At 43.7% G+C, this 13,968-nt stretch overlaps 1 protein-coding gene across 2 annotated transcripts in view; it reads right to left on the minus strand.

Moving 5' to 3' along the window:
* LRP2 (LDL receptor related protein 2) overlaps nt 1-13,968 on the minus strand; it is a 149,874-nt gene that overhangs the window by 69,125 nt on the left and 66,781 nt on the right. For both annotated transcript variants that reach the window (XM_053409052.1, XM_053409062.1), the window contains exons 22-30: nt 12,999-13,238; nt 12,037-12,156; nt 11,416-11,532; nt 9,728-10,105; nt 6,637-6,885; nt 5,033-5,244; nt 3,844-4,028; nt 2,191-2,419; nt 435-612 (exon numbers count right to left, since the gene is read on the minus strand). In XM_053409052.1, coding sequence (XP_053265027.1) covers nt 435-612; nt 2,191-2,419; nt 3,844-4,028; nt 5,033-5,244; nt 6,637-6,885; nt 9,728-10,105; nt 11,416-11,532; nt 12,037-12,156; nt 12,999-13,238 — 1,908 coding nt within the window. The remainder of the gene's footprint in view (nt 1-434; nt 613-2,190; nt 2,420-3,843; nt 4,029-5,032; nt 5,245-6,636; nt 6,886-9,727; nt 10,106-11,415; nt 11,533-12,036; nt 12,157-12,998; nt 13,239-13,968) is intronic.

The following is a 13,968-nucleotide window of genomic DNA, read 5'->3' on the forward strand; positions in this document are numbered from 1 at the left end:
AAAGCTGCTTATGAGGCCCTTTAAATAGGTCTGTTTTCTCTTAAGTCCTTGTACTCATGAACCTCATCCACACCAATCATTCAAAGCATCCTTATAGCGCTTTAACAATCATGTCTTCCGCCAAATAATGCTGGGAACAGTAGTTTTCTAAGGGTCTCCTAACAGTTGGAGCTGCGCCTGTACTTAAAAAATAAAAAATAGATGACCTGACATCATTGTGACATCAGGGGACTGACAGATGGACAATCCCACCCACATGTGAAAATGGCCTGCAGGGGCTGGACCCTCTTTCCCACCCCTGCTTTAGCGCTGTGGCCCTGGAGAGTTTGCCCAATATCATCACTGGAAGTATCCAAAATATTCTTGATGTCTACTAATATTTACACTGGATGGTTTTGCTTTACTGCTGCAGAATCGTAACTGGCTGAGCTTACCGGCCGGTTGCTTCACAGGATGAACTGCAACAATGCCCAGAGGCTGGTGGATATTATAAACCATCACAGTTTGATTTCTTCCATGCCACTTGTTGGCTCGAAGTACTCGGTGGGTGTATCGGTCCGTCCAGTATACAAAATCTTCAAAAAGGGTCAGCGCGTGAGGATGCCGCAACACCTAAAAGAAGGGCAAAGGGCTTGGTTTCATTTTAACACTGTTGCTATTACAGTTGTTACTGGTATCCAGAATAAGTGGCACAGCACAGAAATCTCTACATCCATTCTCAAGTATAATTTCTCCCACGACCCAATAAAATATGAGAAATAATGTTAAGCATTGCTCCAGGCTGCGGGACTTTTATATGCTATGCACAAAGATGGAAGGACCCGTTCTTGCCAACAATGGAAGAATGGCTGTTAAAATTAATGGACTTAGCTGAGAGATGTTGACATGTTTAATTAACATGTTTAATCAGAGAAAAGCCATTGTTAACATTTGTTAAAGACTGGAAACCTCTCGTTGACCTGTTGAGTGAAAAAGAAATACAGTGGTACCTCGCAAGACGAAAAACTCGCAAGACGAAAAACTCGCAAGACGAAAGGGTTTTTGGTTTTTTGAGTTGCTTCGCAAGATGAATTTCCCTATGGGCTTGCTTCGCAAGATGAAAACGTCTTGCAAGTTTGTTTCCTTTTTCTTAAAACCGTTAATACCCAGGGTGCATTAGAGGTGCAGTTGTGACTTGACTTCGAGGAGCAACTCATAGCACGCGGTGTGGTAGCCTGCTGGAGAATGTTGGGGCCACTTCTTAAAATTACTCCAGACTTAATACAGTGGTGCTTCGCAAGACGAAAAATTCGCAAGACGAAAAAACTCGCAGAACAAATTAATTTCGTCTTGCGAGGCACCACTGTAATGACATTTGGATTTGAGGATTGAAGATGATGTTTGTTTATAGAAAGTGGCTTTGTTGGGTCTTATATTGGAAGGGATGAAGTGAATATTGTTAATAGTGGACGGACAAAGAATCAGGAGTCCCTTACCTTCTGGATTTTATTCCCCACTCTCTTTTAACCTCTTTTCTATTTCTTTTTCTTTATTTCTCTCTTTCTCCTTATTTCTTTCTTTTCCCCTCCTTTTTCTTTATGTTTTTATTGTATTTAGATCAAAGTCTTAGTTTGGATAAAACAGAGGAAACAATATTTGATACCGTTTTGTTAGTTTTCTCTATAAACCCTAATCAAATTTATTCCAAAAAAAGAAAGAAAGAAATCGTATAAGCCTCACTCCTCAGTTTTGCTCTCTTGTGCTTAGATTGAATAGTTCTCTTCTTATGAAAGCCATGTTTTGGGGTCCCAAAAATCACAATACGGTGGGATGTCTGAATTCTGCAAATGTGTTAAGTCTTTTTAAGTTCAATAGACTCTGTCAGCCTTAAGCCAACATCTACAAGACAAAGTTGCCCTATGTTCTTCCTCTCCAAGCATTGCATCCCATACAGGAACTAGACAGCAAGCCACAGGACTTTTTTTACTAAGTGACTTTTAAGCAATATATTGTAGGCTAATGGCTTCAGAAATCTGTCATGGTGCAGTGGACAGGTGTTGGACTTGGACGCAAGAGTTTTGGAGTAAAGTCGGAAGATTGGGACCTGCTGCCTCACCACAGAAGAACACAGAAGCCATTTGCACCATACAGGAATCCATGGTCACACCCTGCGCCCCCGGCCAATTTTCTTGTTTTTTTTCCTTTTCATACCAAGTCACTTGCCACCACCTGGCGCCTGTTGTTTCCGTTGTAATCACAGAAATCAATGTAGTTGAGATAGGCGTCGGCAAAATATAGCAGCTTGTTTGGGTAATCGATGGAAAGTCCATTGGGCCAATAGATCTTCTTACTGACGATGGTGGTTCGTAATGTGCCATCCATGCTTGCTCTTTCGATTCGGGGATTCCGGCCCCAGTCTGTCCAGAACATCACGTGAGCACTGTGGAAAACAACTGATTAACGATCACAGGAACAATGGTACCACTGGTACAGTCGGAAACGTCAAAGGACCTCATTCACAAAAGCTGCTTTTGGTGTATTGAAAGGTGCTATAGTGTAATGGCTAAGAGAGAGAGCCAAGGGCCAGAAAGTCCCTGGTTTGAATCTTGCCTCTGCCAAGAGCTCACTTAGGTGGCCTTAAAGCAAGCCAAGCCCTTGGCCTTAGTCCCCTGCCCAGCTTTCCTTGGGGCCCAAATGGGGCTATTTTCTGCCTAATTTCTCTATTTTTAGGGCAGAGTTCAGACAGCCCTACCCAGAAACACTTGTCATCATCCACTGCCCCTAGTTTCAGCCTTGAAATCAGCCTCGTCAGGGCTTCAGAAATGTAATAAGCAACCATATTAATTAAACGAGACTTCGTCAAGATGCTTGCTGTGGTTCCGACTCCAATACATTTCCACAAGAACCCCAGACCTGAAAGAAGTGGAGCTGACTGCTTCTAAACAAAGGAGTCAAAGATATATAAACCTCAGTTTATAAAATGTGCAAAGGAGGAAAAGATCCTGCATTTGCAAAAAAAGAGAGAGAAGCATATACTCTTTCAAAAAAATACATGCAGAGAAAGGTGTCTCAGCCCATGTTTCCTCATGTTCCTTGACCCCTTTTCTCAAAACTTACTGTCTATGGAAAACAAGGAGCAAAAAAAATAATAATAATAGCATCTAGGTTGAAGCAAAACAGCACCTCTGCTCTTGGAGGAAGCCCAGCAAGCTCTGCTATCTCTCCAGAATGCTCCACTGTTTCTGAAATTGAACTAACACAACCTAGTTCATGGAGAATATATAAAGTCGGGATTGTAAAACCCCTCAACTCTTCAAATAATCTCTTATGTAAATTAAGTGGCTGATGCATTTTCAAATATACCATGCAAACAATAAAAAGTGTTTGCTAAATGTATCTATGATGACTAACCCAAGCTGGCCAAAGAGTTGGATTTATTGGGCTGGCATGGTTGGGTCAGACCATTTCCTACAGCTTATGGAATAGGAGGACCATAGAACATAGCCAGAACTACACCTAATGTCCTATGAATTTCACATTCCCTGTATAAGGAGCTGCTTAACAATGGGGTGAACTGGAAGTGGTCAAGTGGCACAAGATAGCCAATCTGATCCAAAACCCACAGATTTCAATCTGTTCAATCTGCTTAGGTTAAGCTTTGGACAACACTTCTAGGAGAACTCAACGACAACTTCTGAGAATGTGGTCAAGTGACTTGACTACTACACCTCATACAAATACCAGCAAATGGTAATCTAACACTACAGTTTGTTCATTCAGTAATTCTTTGCTAAATTGCCCTTCCCAAGGAAGCAAGTATCCCATTGTCGAAAGGTGCCTTTTGAAAAAAGGAGAAAACCTTACTCTGTCCTGGGATCTAACACTAGTCCCCTTGGGTTTGTTACATTTTCACTGATCAGCACTGTCCTGTGGCTCCCATCGAGTCTGGAGACCTCGATTGTCTCAAGAACGAAGTCTGTCCAGTAAAGATTGCGGCCTACCCAGTCCACTGCGATGCTTTCTGTTACGGTAACACCACTGTCAAGTACCTGCCGGAAACCATGAAGGAACAAGTTAGTGCTCTTGCAGTTTGCTACAGCCAAAATGAGTGAAAATTAATGAACTGTCTATGGAAAAGAAAAGGAGCAGCTTCGTTCTTATTGACAGCAAAAAGAGAGCTATGCTGTGTAACTCAAGTTCCCAAAGAGACTAATTCACAGCAATGAAACAATTCATTGCTGTTCTAAAACTACTACAAACAAATGGCTTATGGCTGGAAGCAGTTGGCCTGCTCTCATATTCGGATAGTATTTGAGTAAAAGATACATTAATAGCTCAAGAGAAGCAAGAGGACTTGGCAGTAGCAAAGGGGTAAACAAAAGTCACAAGTACTATCAATTACTTACTAGGAAATATAGTGCCCTGTGCATTTTTAGCTTGTTTCCTTTATTACGGGAAGAATCTACCCAGCAGTGTGCTGGAAGTAAAACTGCTGTACAAAACCCTTAGAGACGGATTCATTCAAAAACTTGCAAGCATCCAGAAAATGAAAGCTGCCTTTGGGACCCTTGCAGATTGAAACAAGGGACATCAAATGAAACAAGCAAATCCTCTACCCAGTCTGCAACATTTAGCAGCCATGCAGGCTGATCCCCACAGTGCATAACAGAGCTCTGTTTTCTACTCCCTTTCCCAAAAGCGTACGTACATAACAAGTGCTAAAGCAGGGCACTGTGAGAGATGGGTCTACCACAAATTATGCTGTCAAATTTCCCACATCTGGGGAAATTGAAGAGGTCAGCAAATGCCTCTGTGCAGCACTTTTCACTCCACTGGGTCAAGGAATGCAAACAATGACGTTTGCCATGGGAATAAGTCCCTTCATGCATTACACAAATGAAAATAGCTGGCTCCACTATTTCAACATCTGTGCACTGCATGAACATCTGTAAAGAAGTTAGCTATAGCACAAGTGAAGAAGTGGACACACACACACAGGAGCGCCATGCAATCGTGACATGCGACCAATGTCTGCATTCCATGAGAGACTTACAACTTTCCTGTCTGTCCCATTCTGGTAGGCAGTCCAAATCTTGTCCTGTGTGGTGTCAGACCAAAAGATTCGATCAGTAACCGAATCAAAATCAACCGCGACAATGTTCCTTCCATCGCGAACCAAAGAATAAATGTGCTGCGCGTGGGAAGTTATGTTGTCGACAACAATTTGGTTACGGCTTGCCACCAACAAGAGGAGATTCCCAAATTCTGCAAAAACAGGCAAAGTCATGTAAATTCTGCAACGGTTTTTTTAAAAAACAAAAACCTGCTGGAGGAAAAGCCAGTCATAAAATCGCCACCCCTGGACTAGTAGTGGCCTCATTTCGTGACAGGAACTCAGCGGCAGAGCACATGCTACAGAGGCCTCTAAGGGATAGCTCAGTCAGTAAAGCATGAGACAAGGGGTTGTCTAGACCAGGGGTTGTCACCCTGGTACCTACCACCCACTAGTGGGCGTTTCAAGATTCTAGGTGGGTAGTAGGGTGTTCTACGGCACAACCTGAATCCTCCTTTCATTGAGCACTGGTGGGTGGTAAGGAAATTTTACCATCAAGAAAGATGCACTAGTGGGTAGTAGGTATAAAAAGGTTGACTACCCCTGGCCTAGACAATGCTATGCTAGATGGGCCCAAGAGTCTTAATTCGGTATAAGACAGCTTCCTCTGCTCCACAAACAGGAATGGGAATGTTCTGTCCATGAAGAAAGTGGCTCTCCGCTTGTGGAATGCTCTCGCCAGGGAGGTTCGCTTGGCACCTTCATTATACACCTTTAGGCACCAGTACCCATCAATACCCTTTTTAAATGATTTTTTTTTGGGGGGGGGTTATTTGGTTGTTCCACCCTGAGACCTGCAGGTATAGGGCGGTATGCAAATTTAAGAAAAAATAAAAATGTTATATACAGTACTTTCTGGCTGGCAGCAGTTCCTCTTTGCCATCTAGAAAGAAAGGGTTTAGGGGCCCCCTCCAGTGAAATGCTATAATTCACAGTGAGGCACAGAGGGAGGGCTTCCAGTCAATGAGGTCCAGCGCCGAGGGCCTTCTGGCGGTTCCCTTACTGCAAGAAGCCAAGTTACAGGGAACCAGGCAGAGGGCCTTCTCGGTAGTGGCGCCCTCCCTGTGGAACGCCCTCCCACCAGATGAGAACAACAACTACCAGACTTTTAGAAGACATCTGAAGGCAGCCCTGCTTAGGGAAGCTTTTAATGTTTGATGCATTACTGTATTTTAATATTTTGTTGGAAGCTGCCCAGAGTGGCTGGGGAAGCCCTGCCAGATGGCGGGGTATAAATAATAAATTATTATTATTATTATTCTGTGCAAATAAATATAACCATTGACTGCGTGCCAATTTAAATACGACCACTGACTGTATGCTAATTTTTAACAACTGAATTTAAATAGAAAAAGCTGAGCAACCAAATGAAACACCTGCAAGTTTCGTCAGCTCAATCCCACCCCCACCCCTCTTCTTACTTAATACTGTGGGTTTCAAGTGACTTAACAGTGGACAAGCTTTTGCCAAGGCCACAGGATAGCTAGGGACATGGGGATCTACATGTGCACTTGTCTTTATGGACTTATCTTTGCCTTCCTCACCTGCTACTTTGCAAGTCCTCCCATTGGGTTCCAACACATAACCTTCGTCACAGTAACATCTGGAAGACCCTCGTTCGTTGTGGCAGTGCTGGCTGCAAAACCCTGGAGGGTCACATTCGTTGATGTCTTCGCAGGTTTTGGAGTCGTTGGCCAACTGGTACCCAAAGGGACAAGAACACTGAGCGCCAAAGGGGCCTTGGATACAGTCGTGTGTGCATCCGGCATTATTATCCGTACAGCTCTCCTGGTCTGCAAATAAACGGGAGAGGGACATAAACCAGCAGGTATGGAAACCTCTCAATTCCCCTAAAGTATAGAAAAGGGAGTCGTAACAAATGCAAAGCAACAGTGCCTGCTCTTATGTAGGAGTAGGAGAGATTGGGGAACCTGGGGCCTTCCATATATTACAATTAGACTCCCAACTCCCATCTTCCCTGGCTGGGGAGGTCGGGAATTCAACAATATCTAGAGGGCCACAAGTGCACTAAATAAGTTATAAGCAAAAGGAATGTATACTGATATGTATACATATAACTAACATGTTTTGAGGTAAATTCTGAGCCAATTTGGCAGGTATTAACACATAGCCAGCATGGAAGGCCTGCTTTTCCTGTGGGCTGTCATTGCTGAAATGCCATCCATGTAGTACCAGAAGCAGAAAAAGATTTTGAAAGGTATCGTCAGCTAACAGGCATCTGAAAATAACAGCCGGTGCTCAGAATCCTCAAATGGCATAGCAAGAAAACTGATAGACAGAAAGCCATCCTAGCTTTTTAAAAAATAATAATGAGGAAAACATGACTTCAAAGTCCCAGCTATGGTTTCCACAAATGAACCACAAATACTTTGCTGCCTATATGAGTTCTCCCCACCTCCCACTCCCCACAAACTAATTGAGGTAAATATGGTATTGGATGTTATGATGAGATGCAAAGTCAAAATAATTCGCTTTTTACTTCATGATCCTTTCAAACATACTCATATACTCTAGCAGGTCACTTCCCTCTGATAGTGTAAAGTCTAAAATCTACATTTTTTTCTTTAGCAGCAGAGGTGGTGAACCTGTGGACCTTCTGGTGTTGATGGACTACAAATCCCATTATTCCTAACCATCAGCTATCTTGGCTGAGGCTGATGAGAGTTGGGGAGTCTGGCAACATCTGGAGGACCACAGGTTCCCCACCGCTGTTTAACAACACAAAAATGGATCAATTTAGAAGTCTAAATGTAGGCTGCGAGAAGCTCAAAAAGAACTTGGATTGCTCTCCCTCTCCCACCACTAGCACATAAAAAGGAATGGTTTAATACCAGAATTAGGAATTGTGGTAATTGGAGGCTTATTTTTACATAATCAGGTATGCAGAGAGAAGAATACAGGTTTGGTGTAGCTTAAATCTGAGTTGCTGTTTCTTCCTATCCCCCCACAAGCTCAAGGTGTCAATTTGAAGACAAAGTGAAGTGAGAACAAGAACATATGGATAGTACAGTGGTACTTCAGGTTACAGACGCTTCAGGCTGTGCACCACGCCAAACCCAGAAGTACTGGAACAGATTACTTCCAGGTTTCAGCGCTCACACATGCACAGAAGTGCTAAATCGCACTTTGCGCATGCACAGAAGTGCTGAATCGCAACCTGCGGCGCTGCGGGTTGTGAACGTACCTCCCACACGGATCACATTTGCAACCCGAGGTTCCACTGTACAGAACTTTGGGCTCCCCTTTGAACCCTTTTAAGTGACTGTGGCTGTGATAGAGAGGATCGGGTATGGTGAACACATACCAAGGGTTTTCTGCGATTGTTTTCTACCTCGGCCTGTTAAATGCCCCTCCAAACCCCACAACATGATCCTGAAAGTTGGGGGAATTCCCACAGAGATATGTGATGTGGCAGAAAAGCCTATAGCTAGAGTTGAAAATTTAGCTGGTTTCATGTGCACATGTGAAAGCACTTCCTTTGCATGCACACATAGAATTCTGAAGATGCCCAAGGGAGCGGAGTGGAGATTATCTGAAATAATGCAGCCCGCTGAGCTATTGAGGATGAATACATGGCTGCCACATTCTGGAGTTTCCTCCTCAACCCTCAATAAAGTTTTTCGGTTCAGGAAAAAACCAAACCCAAATCCACAGTCTTTGAAACCTTCTCAGGAATACCTGTTTCTGTAAACAAGCCCTTAGCTAACAAATGCAACTTGGTGTCAAAATATTAATCTAGTATGTTTTAGACTCATACCTGGCTGAGGCTCATCTGAGAATGTGCATTGATTAGAAAAAAAGGAGGAAAGAAAGAAAGAAGTTAGGATTAAGTGTAAATCAACACTGACAGTAGTAATCACAAACACGACTTCTGACCGCTTGCCATTTTTTGAGATCATTATCAGATAAAAGTTAGAAATTGTACAGAAAATATTAAAGACCGGATGAAATTTAATTTTAATTAAAAGAAACTACTGATTATGTCCCAATCTCATAGACAGTGAATTTAACAAGTATTTGAGGATATAAGCAAAGTTTGAAACACATTTAACATATTAAACTCAACCGAAGCACTGCTGAAAATAAGGAACATACAGTCTTGCACAGTTGCAAAAGGCCTGCAAGTTATGGTGGGGCCATGGAATTGCGAGCTCCAGATATTGCAATTAATATACAGTAAGCCCACAATTTATGCACATTTAACTTGTCCACATTCAACTTTATGTGCATAGCAAAAAATAATAATAAATTAAATTAAAAAGCAGACAGAAAGTGACAACCCCACTTGCCACTGAATGTGCTTTGTCTATATTCAATTTTGGCTTTAGGCACCATCCCTGGAACGTAACCCCCACATTAAGTTGCAGGTTTACCGTACAAACAAGTATATTATACTTCATTGTGACCTTTATGTATTTTAAAATTTATTATGTCAGTATCCCACTCTTCCTTCAAGGAGCTCAGGATTCCATATATAGCTGTTTCCATTTTACCTTTCACAATGACCCTGCAAAATAGAACAGGCTGGATTTCCCTAGGATATTCCTGCCCCATCCAATATCCAGGCATCTTGCAGGTCCATCCTGCATTTGCCCTTAAAAAAAAGTAACTTACTGCACAAGGGCGATTCATCGGCTCCGTTAGGGCAGTCAGCAAGATTGTCACATACTCTGCTGAGGTTTACACACATGCTGTGGCCAGGACATTGCCACTGCCAGCTGGGGCACCGGAAAGGCTGAGTGGGACAGTCTCTCTCGTCACTCATGTCGCGGCAGTCGTTGTCACCATCACAGACCCAAGCACGGTAGACGCAGTTCCCATTGTCACAGTGGAAAAGGGAAGGAGGGCAGGTCCTGGGGGGGCATCGATGATGTTCATCTGAGCCATCCACGCAGTCGGGGTGCCCATCGCATTCCCAGTTGGCAGGGATACAGTTGCCATCCGACTGGCACTGGAACTCATTCTGATGGCACATCCCAGGTGGCCTCGTGGCTGAAACATAGTCATACGAAGCATGTGGGAGACAGTCCGCGCATTGGTGGGAAAGCAAGCAGAGCTGTGGCACACATTTCAGACACAAGGGGCAGCAAATTTTTGGAAATTAAGAGGAATTGCAAAAGGACTACCCTTGACATGACAGAATGGCATAGCAGAGACTAGATTCAGGTGGGTAGCCGTGTTGGTCTGACACAGTCGAAATAAATTAAAAAATTGTCCAGTAGCACCTTAGAGGCCAACTAAGTTTGTTCTGGGTATAAGCTTTCGTGTGCATGCACACTTCTTCAGACACAGATATCAGAGACTAGTACACATTCCATTTAATGTCTGTGGACAGCAGCAATTTTACTTACATAAAAATATAACCAAACATTTTGGATATGCTTCAATACAAAAGCTTGCACCTATCCCCTGGCCTTTGCCTGAAGTGCGGGACGTTTTTCTCTTGCTAATTTTATTCCTTTGCTAAGCATGCTGTTTTAAATGTGCATTCTATATTTCACTTCCTTTTAGTACTGTTTTACCTTGAAATGTTTCAGATATTTTAAGTTTCCTGTTAATTATGTTGTTCTTAATGTGCATTTTGTATCTTGTTTTCTTCTATAATATTTTATTTTGGAATGTTCTCTTTGATTGTTTTGATGCCGGTTGTAAACTGATTTAAGATTTTTTTCACTTAAAAATATAAAGCGGTATGGATACTTTGTAGTCATATAAAAAGAGTTTTCATTTGTTCAAACATCGTTCCCTCTTGCTGCCATTATAGTGTTGATATTTCTTTTTTTCCCCTGTATTTTTTAAAAAGGGAATTTAATGCACATCTCATTGAAGCCATTAGGAAAACTCTTGTTGATTTCAATGTGTGAATTGTTTCTAAAACTATACACAAAGCAGTTCAGTATAACAAAATCTTGACTCAAATTTGGATTCAGAAGACATGTGAGATCTAACCCATGTCATGTTATTGCAGACATCTCATCTTGTCTGCAGGCAGCGTGTTCAATTCTTCATAATATTTCACTAGTAACAGGGAACCTTGTCTGTTCCTATAGTCAGGACCAGTCCTGTCATTATGGAGAGTGAGGCAGCTGCCTCAGGCAGCATACTTTGGATGTCATTAAAGGGCAGCAAATTGCTAGTTATTCAATCAATCATTGATGTATTTTTACTGCCAAGGAGGAACGGAGGTGTATATGGGATTTTCTCCCTCAAGTACTTGGGTAATAAGTAATTTGACTTGGGAGGACAGGCATCTGCTGTTCTGCCTCAGGCAGCCAAATGTCTTGGGTCAGTTGTGTACTTACGACAACCAGCCTCATCTGAGTGATCGTTGCAGTCAAAGACACCATCGCATTGGTAATAATTGCTGATACACTGGTCTCCACTTGCACATTTAAACTCATTGGAACTACAGTTGTAAACTAAAATAAAAAGAAAGATTATCTCAGGTTTCACTTGGTGACAAGCTTTTGGACAGTTTCTCTACCATTGTACTAAGCGCGAGAACATGGTAGGCAGTGATTACGACTAAATATATATCCCTGGGGATTCTAGAGAACAGGAGGAATGCTTGCATCACCCATTTCCCTGAAGTACAAGAAGAAGCAGAAGAAGCAGAAGAAGCAGAAGAAGCAGAAGAAGCAGAAGCAGAAGCAGAAGCAGAAGCAGAAGCAGAAGCAGAAGCAGAAGAAGAAGAAGAAGAAGAAGAAGAAGAAGAAGAAGAAGAAGAAGAAGAAGAATTTGGATTTGATATCCCGCTTTATCATGACCCGAAGGAGTCTCAAAGCAGCCATCAATCTCCTTTCCCTTCCTCCCCCACAACAAACACTCTGTGAGGTGAGTGAGGCTTGAGAGACTTCAGAGAAGTGTGACTAGCCCTGAAGATGAAAATGTCAAGTGTAAGGAGGAGGCAGGTGATACTTAACTGCAATCATGTTCATCCGCTCCATCTACACAATCCTTGTCACCATCACACACATAAAATAGATCGATGCACCTGCGATCAGGACACTGGAACTGACCAGGCTCACATGTCTCTGTGAAAGCTAAAAAAGACAGCATAAAAATAAAACACCAACTTAATAGAATGCAGTGGTGCCTCGGTTCTCAAACGTAATCCGTTCCGGAAGACCTTTCGAGTTCCGAAATGTTTGAAAACTGAGGCACAAAGGGTGGCCTGCAAATTCAATTGAGAAAATTGAAAAACACACAGCGGAAGCTGTTCGGCTTCCGATGGAAGCATTTACTTCCGGGTTTTCGGCGTTCAGGTTCTGAAACGTTCATCAATTGAGACGTTCAAGAACCGAGGTACCGCTGTACCTATTTTCCCATAGCCCTATTTTGCATTAACACACTATGCAGAATATTACAGAGCTACACTCTGTGCAGCACCATCCTAAATGTATTTTCTAAGAAGGAAAATCTCCCTGGAACCAGTAGGACAAGTTCATTATGACTTAAGTCCCACCTATTTCAATGTTAAGTGCAACTAGTTTAGTCTAGAACCAACATAGGAATCTGCCTTAGGAGACCACTGGTCCTCCTAGCTCAGTCTTGCCAATGCACACTAGTAGTGGGTCCCCAGGCCTTGAGGCGGGAGTCATTCCCAACCCTACCTGTGGCTTACTCCTACTAAGCATGCTTACAATGGTAGCCAGAGCTGTGTAGAAGCTGAGCTGCAGAGAATGAAAAGCAATGACTTTGAAGAGGGGGCTTAGGGTACCCTGGAGCTAAACTATCTGGGACTGTTCAGGGCCTGGATGGGGATCACATGGACACTGCTTTGGGTTTTAAAAGGCAGGAGAGGTTTTGTGCTGTTGTTGCAGAAAAGCAGATTGCTGAGAAAGACTAAGCACAGCGCTGTATCCTCCCCTATTTGAATGCTTACTGCAGTTTCTTTCATCTGATCCGTCACCACAGTCATTGTCTGTATCGCACAGCCAGATTCTGGGAATGCACTTGCTGTTGTCACAGGTGAACAAGGCTGCCGGGCATGAAGTGGGGCCCTGCGTGGGGCAGTGGAGCTCATCGCTACTATCGAGACAGTCGTTGTGCTTATCGCATCGCCACCGGTTAGGAATGCACTGGCCATTTCTGCAGGTAAAGGCCGACGAAGCACAAGAATTGTCTAAACGAGAAAATAAAACGTTGAGAAGATTTGAGTTATAATGCCACCAAAACCAGCCTTCCTGGCTACCACACAAAGATGTTCCACTCAATGTAAAAACACAATTTGGGGGGTGAGGTAGAGAAAACTCATTAGGTCTGAGTAACATACCGTATTTTTCGCACCATAGGACGCACTGGACAATAGGACGCACCTTGTTTTAGAGGGGGGAGAACAAGGGAAAAAAATTCTTCCGCTCTCTGCCCAGCGCCCCTTCAGCGAAGCGGCAGGAAGCGCTGCACAGAGAGTGGGAGAATTTTCCCCCTCTTGTTTTTCCGCTCTAAAACAAGGTGCCGTTTAAGGTGCGTTCAGGCGGCTACCTTGGAAGCCTGGAGAGCTAGAGGGGTCAGTGCGCACCGACCCCTCTCGCTCTCCAGGCTTCAGGTTCCTTTCGACCTGCTCTTTGGGGCTGGCGGGGGGAAGCCCACCACCAGCCCCAAAGAGCAGGTCAGGGAGCAGCGGAAAGGCGCAGCGGAGAGGTTGCTGCCATAGTCACGCGTCACTTCTCCAGCTGGGAGAGGGTCGCGGGGCTATGGCTTCTTTAGCCCCGCACGCGCTCTCCCGGCTGGAGAGGTGACGCACGGCTATGGAGGCTCCTGCCATAGCCGCGCGTCACCTCTCCAGCCAGGAGAGGGTCGCGGGGGGCTGCTTTAGCTCCGCGCGCGCGCGCTCTCCCGGCTGGAGAGGTGAC

The sequence above is a fragment of the Podarcis raffonei genome, chromosome 1, assembly GCF_027172205.1.
Source record: "Podarcis raffonei isolate rPodRaf1 chromosome 1, rPodRaf1.pri, whole genome shotgun sequence".
NCBI classification, from domain to species: domain Eukaryota; kingdom Metazoa; phylum Chordata; class Lepidosauria; order Squamata; family Lacertidae; genus Podarcis; species Podarcis raffonei.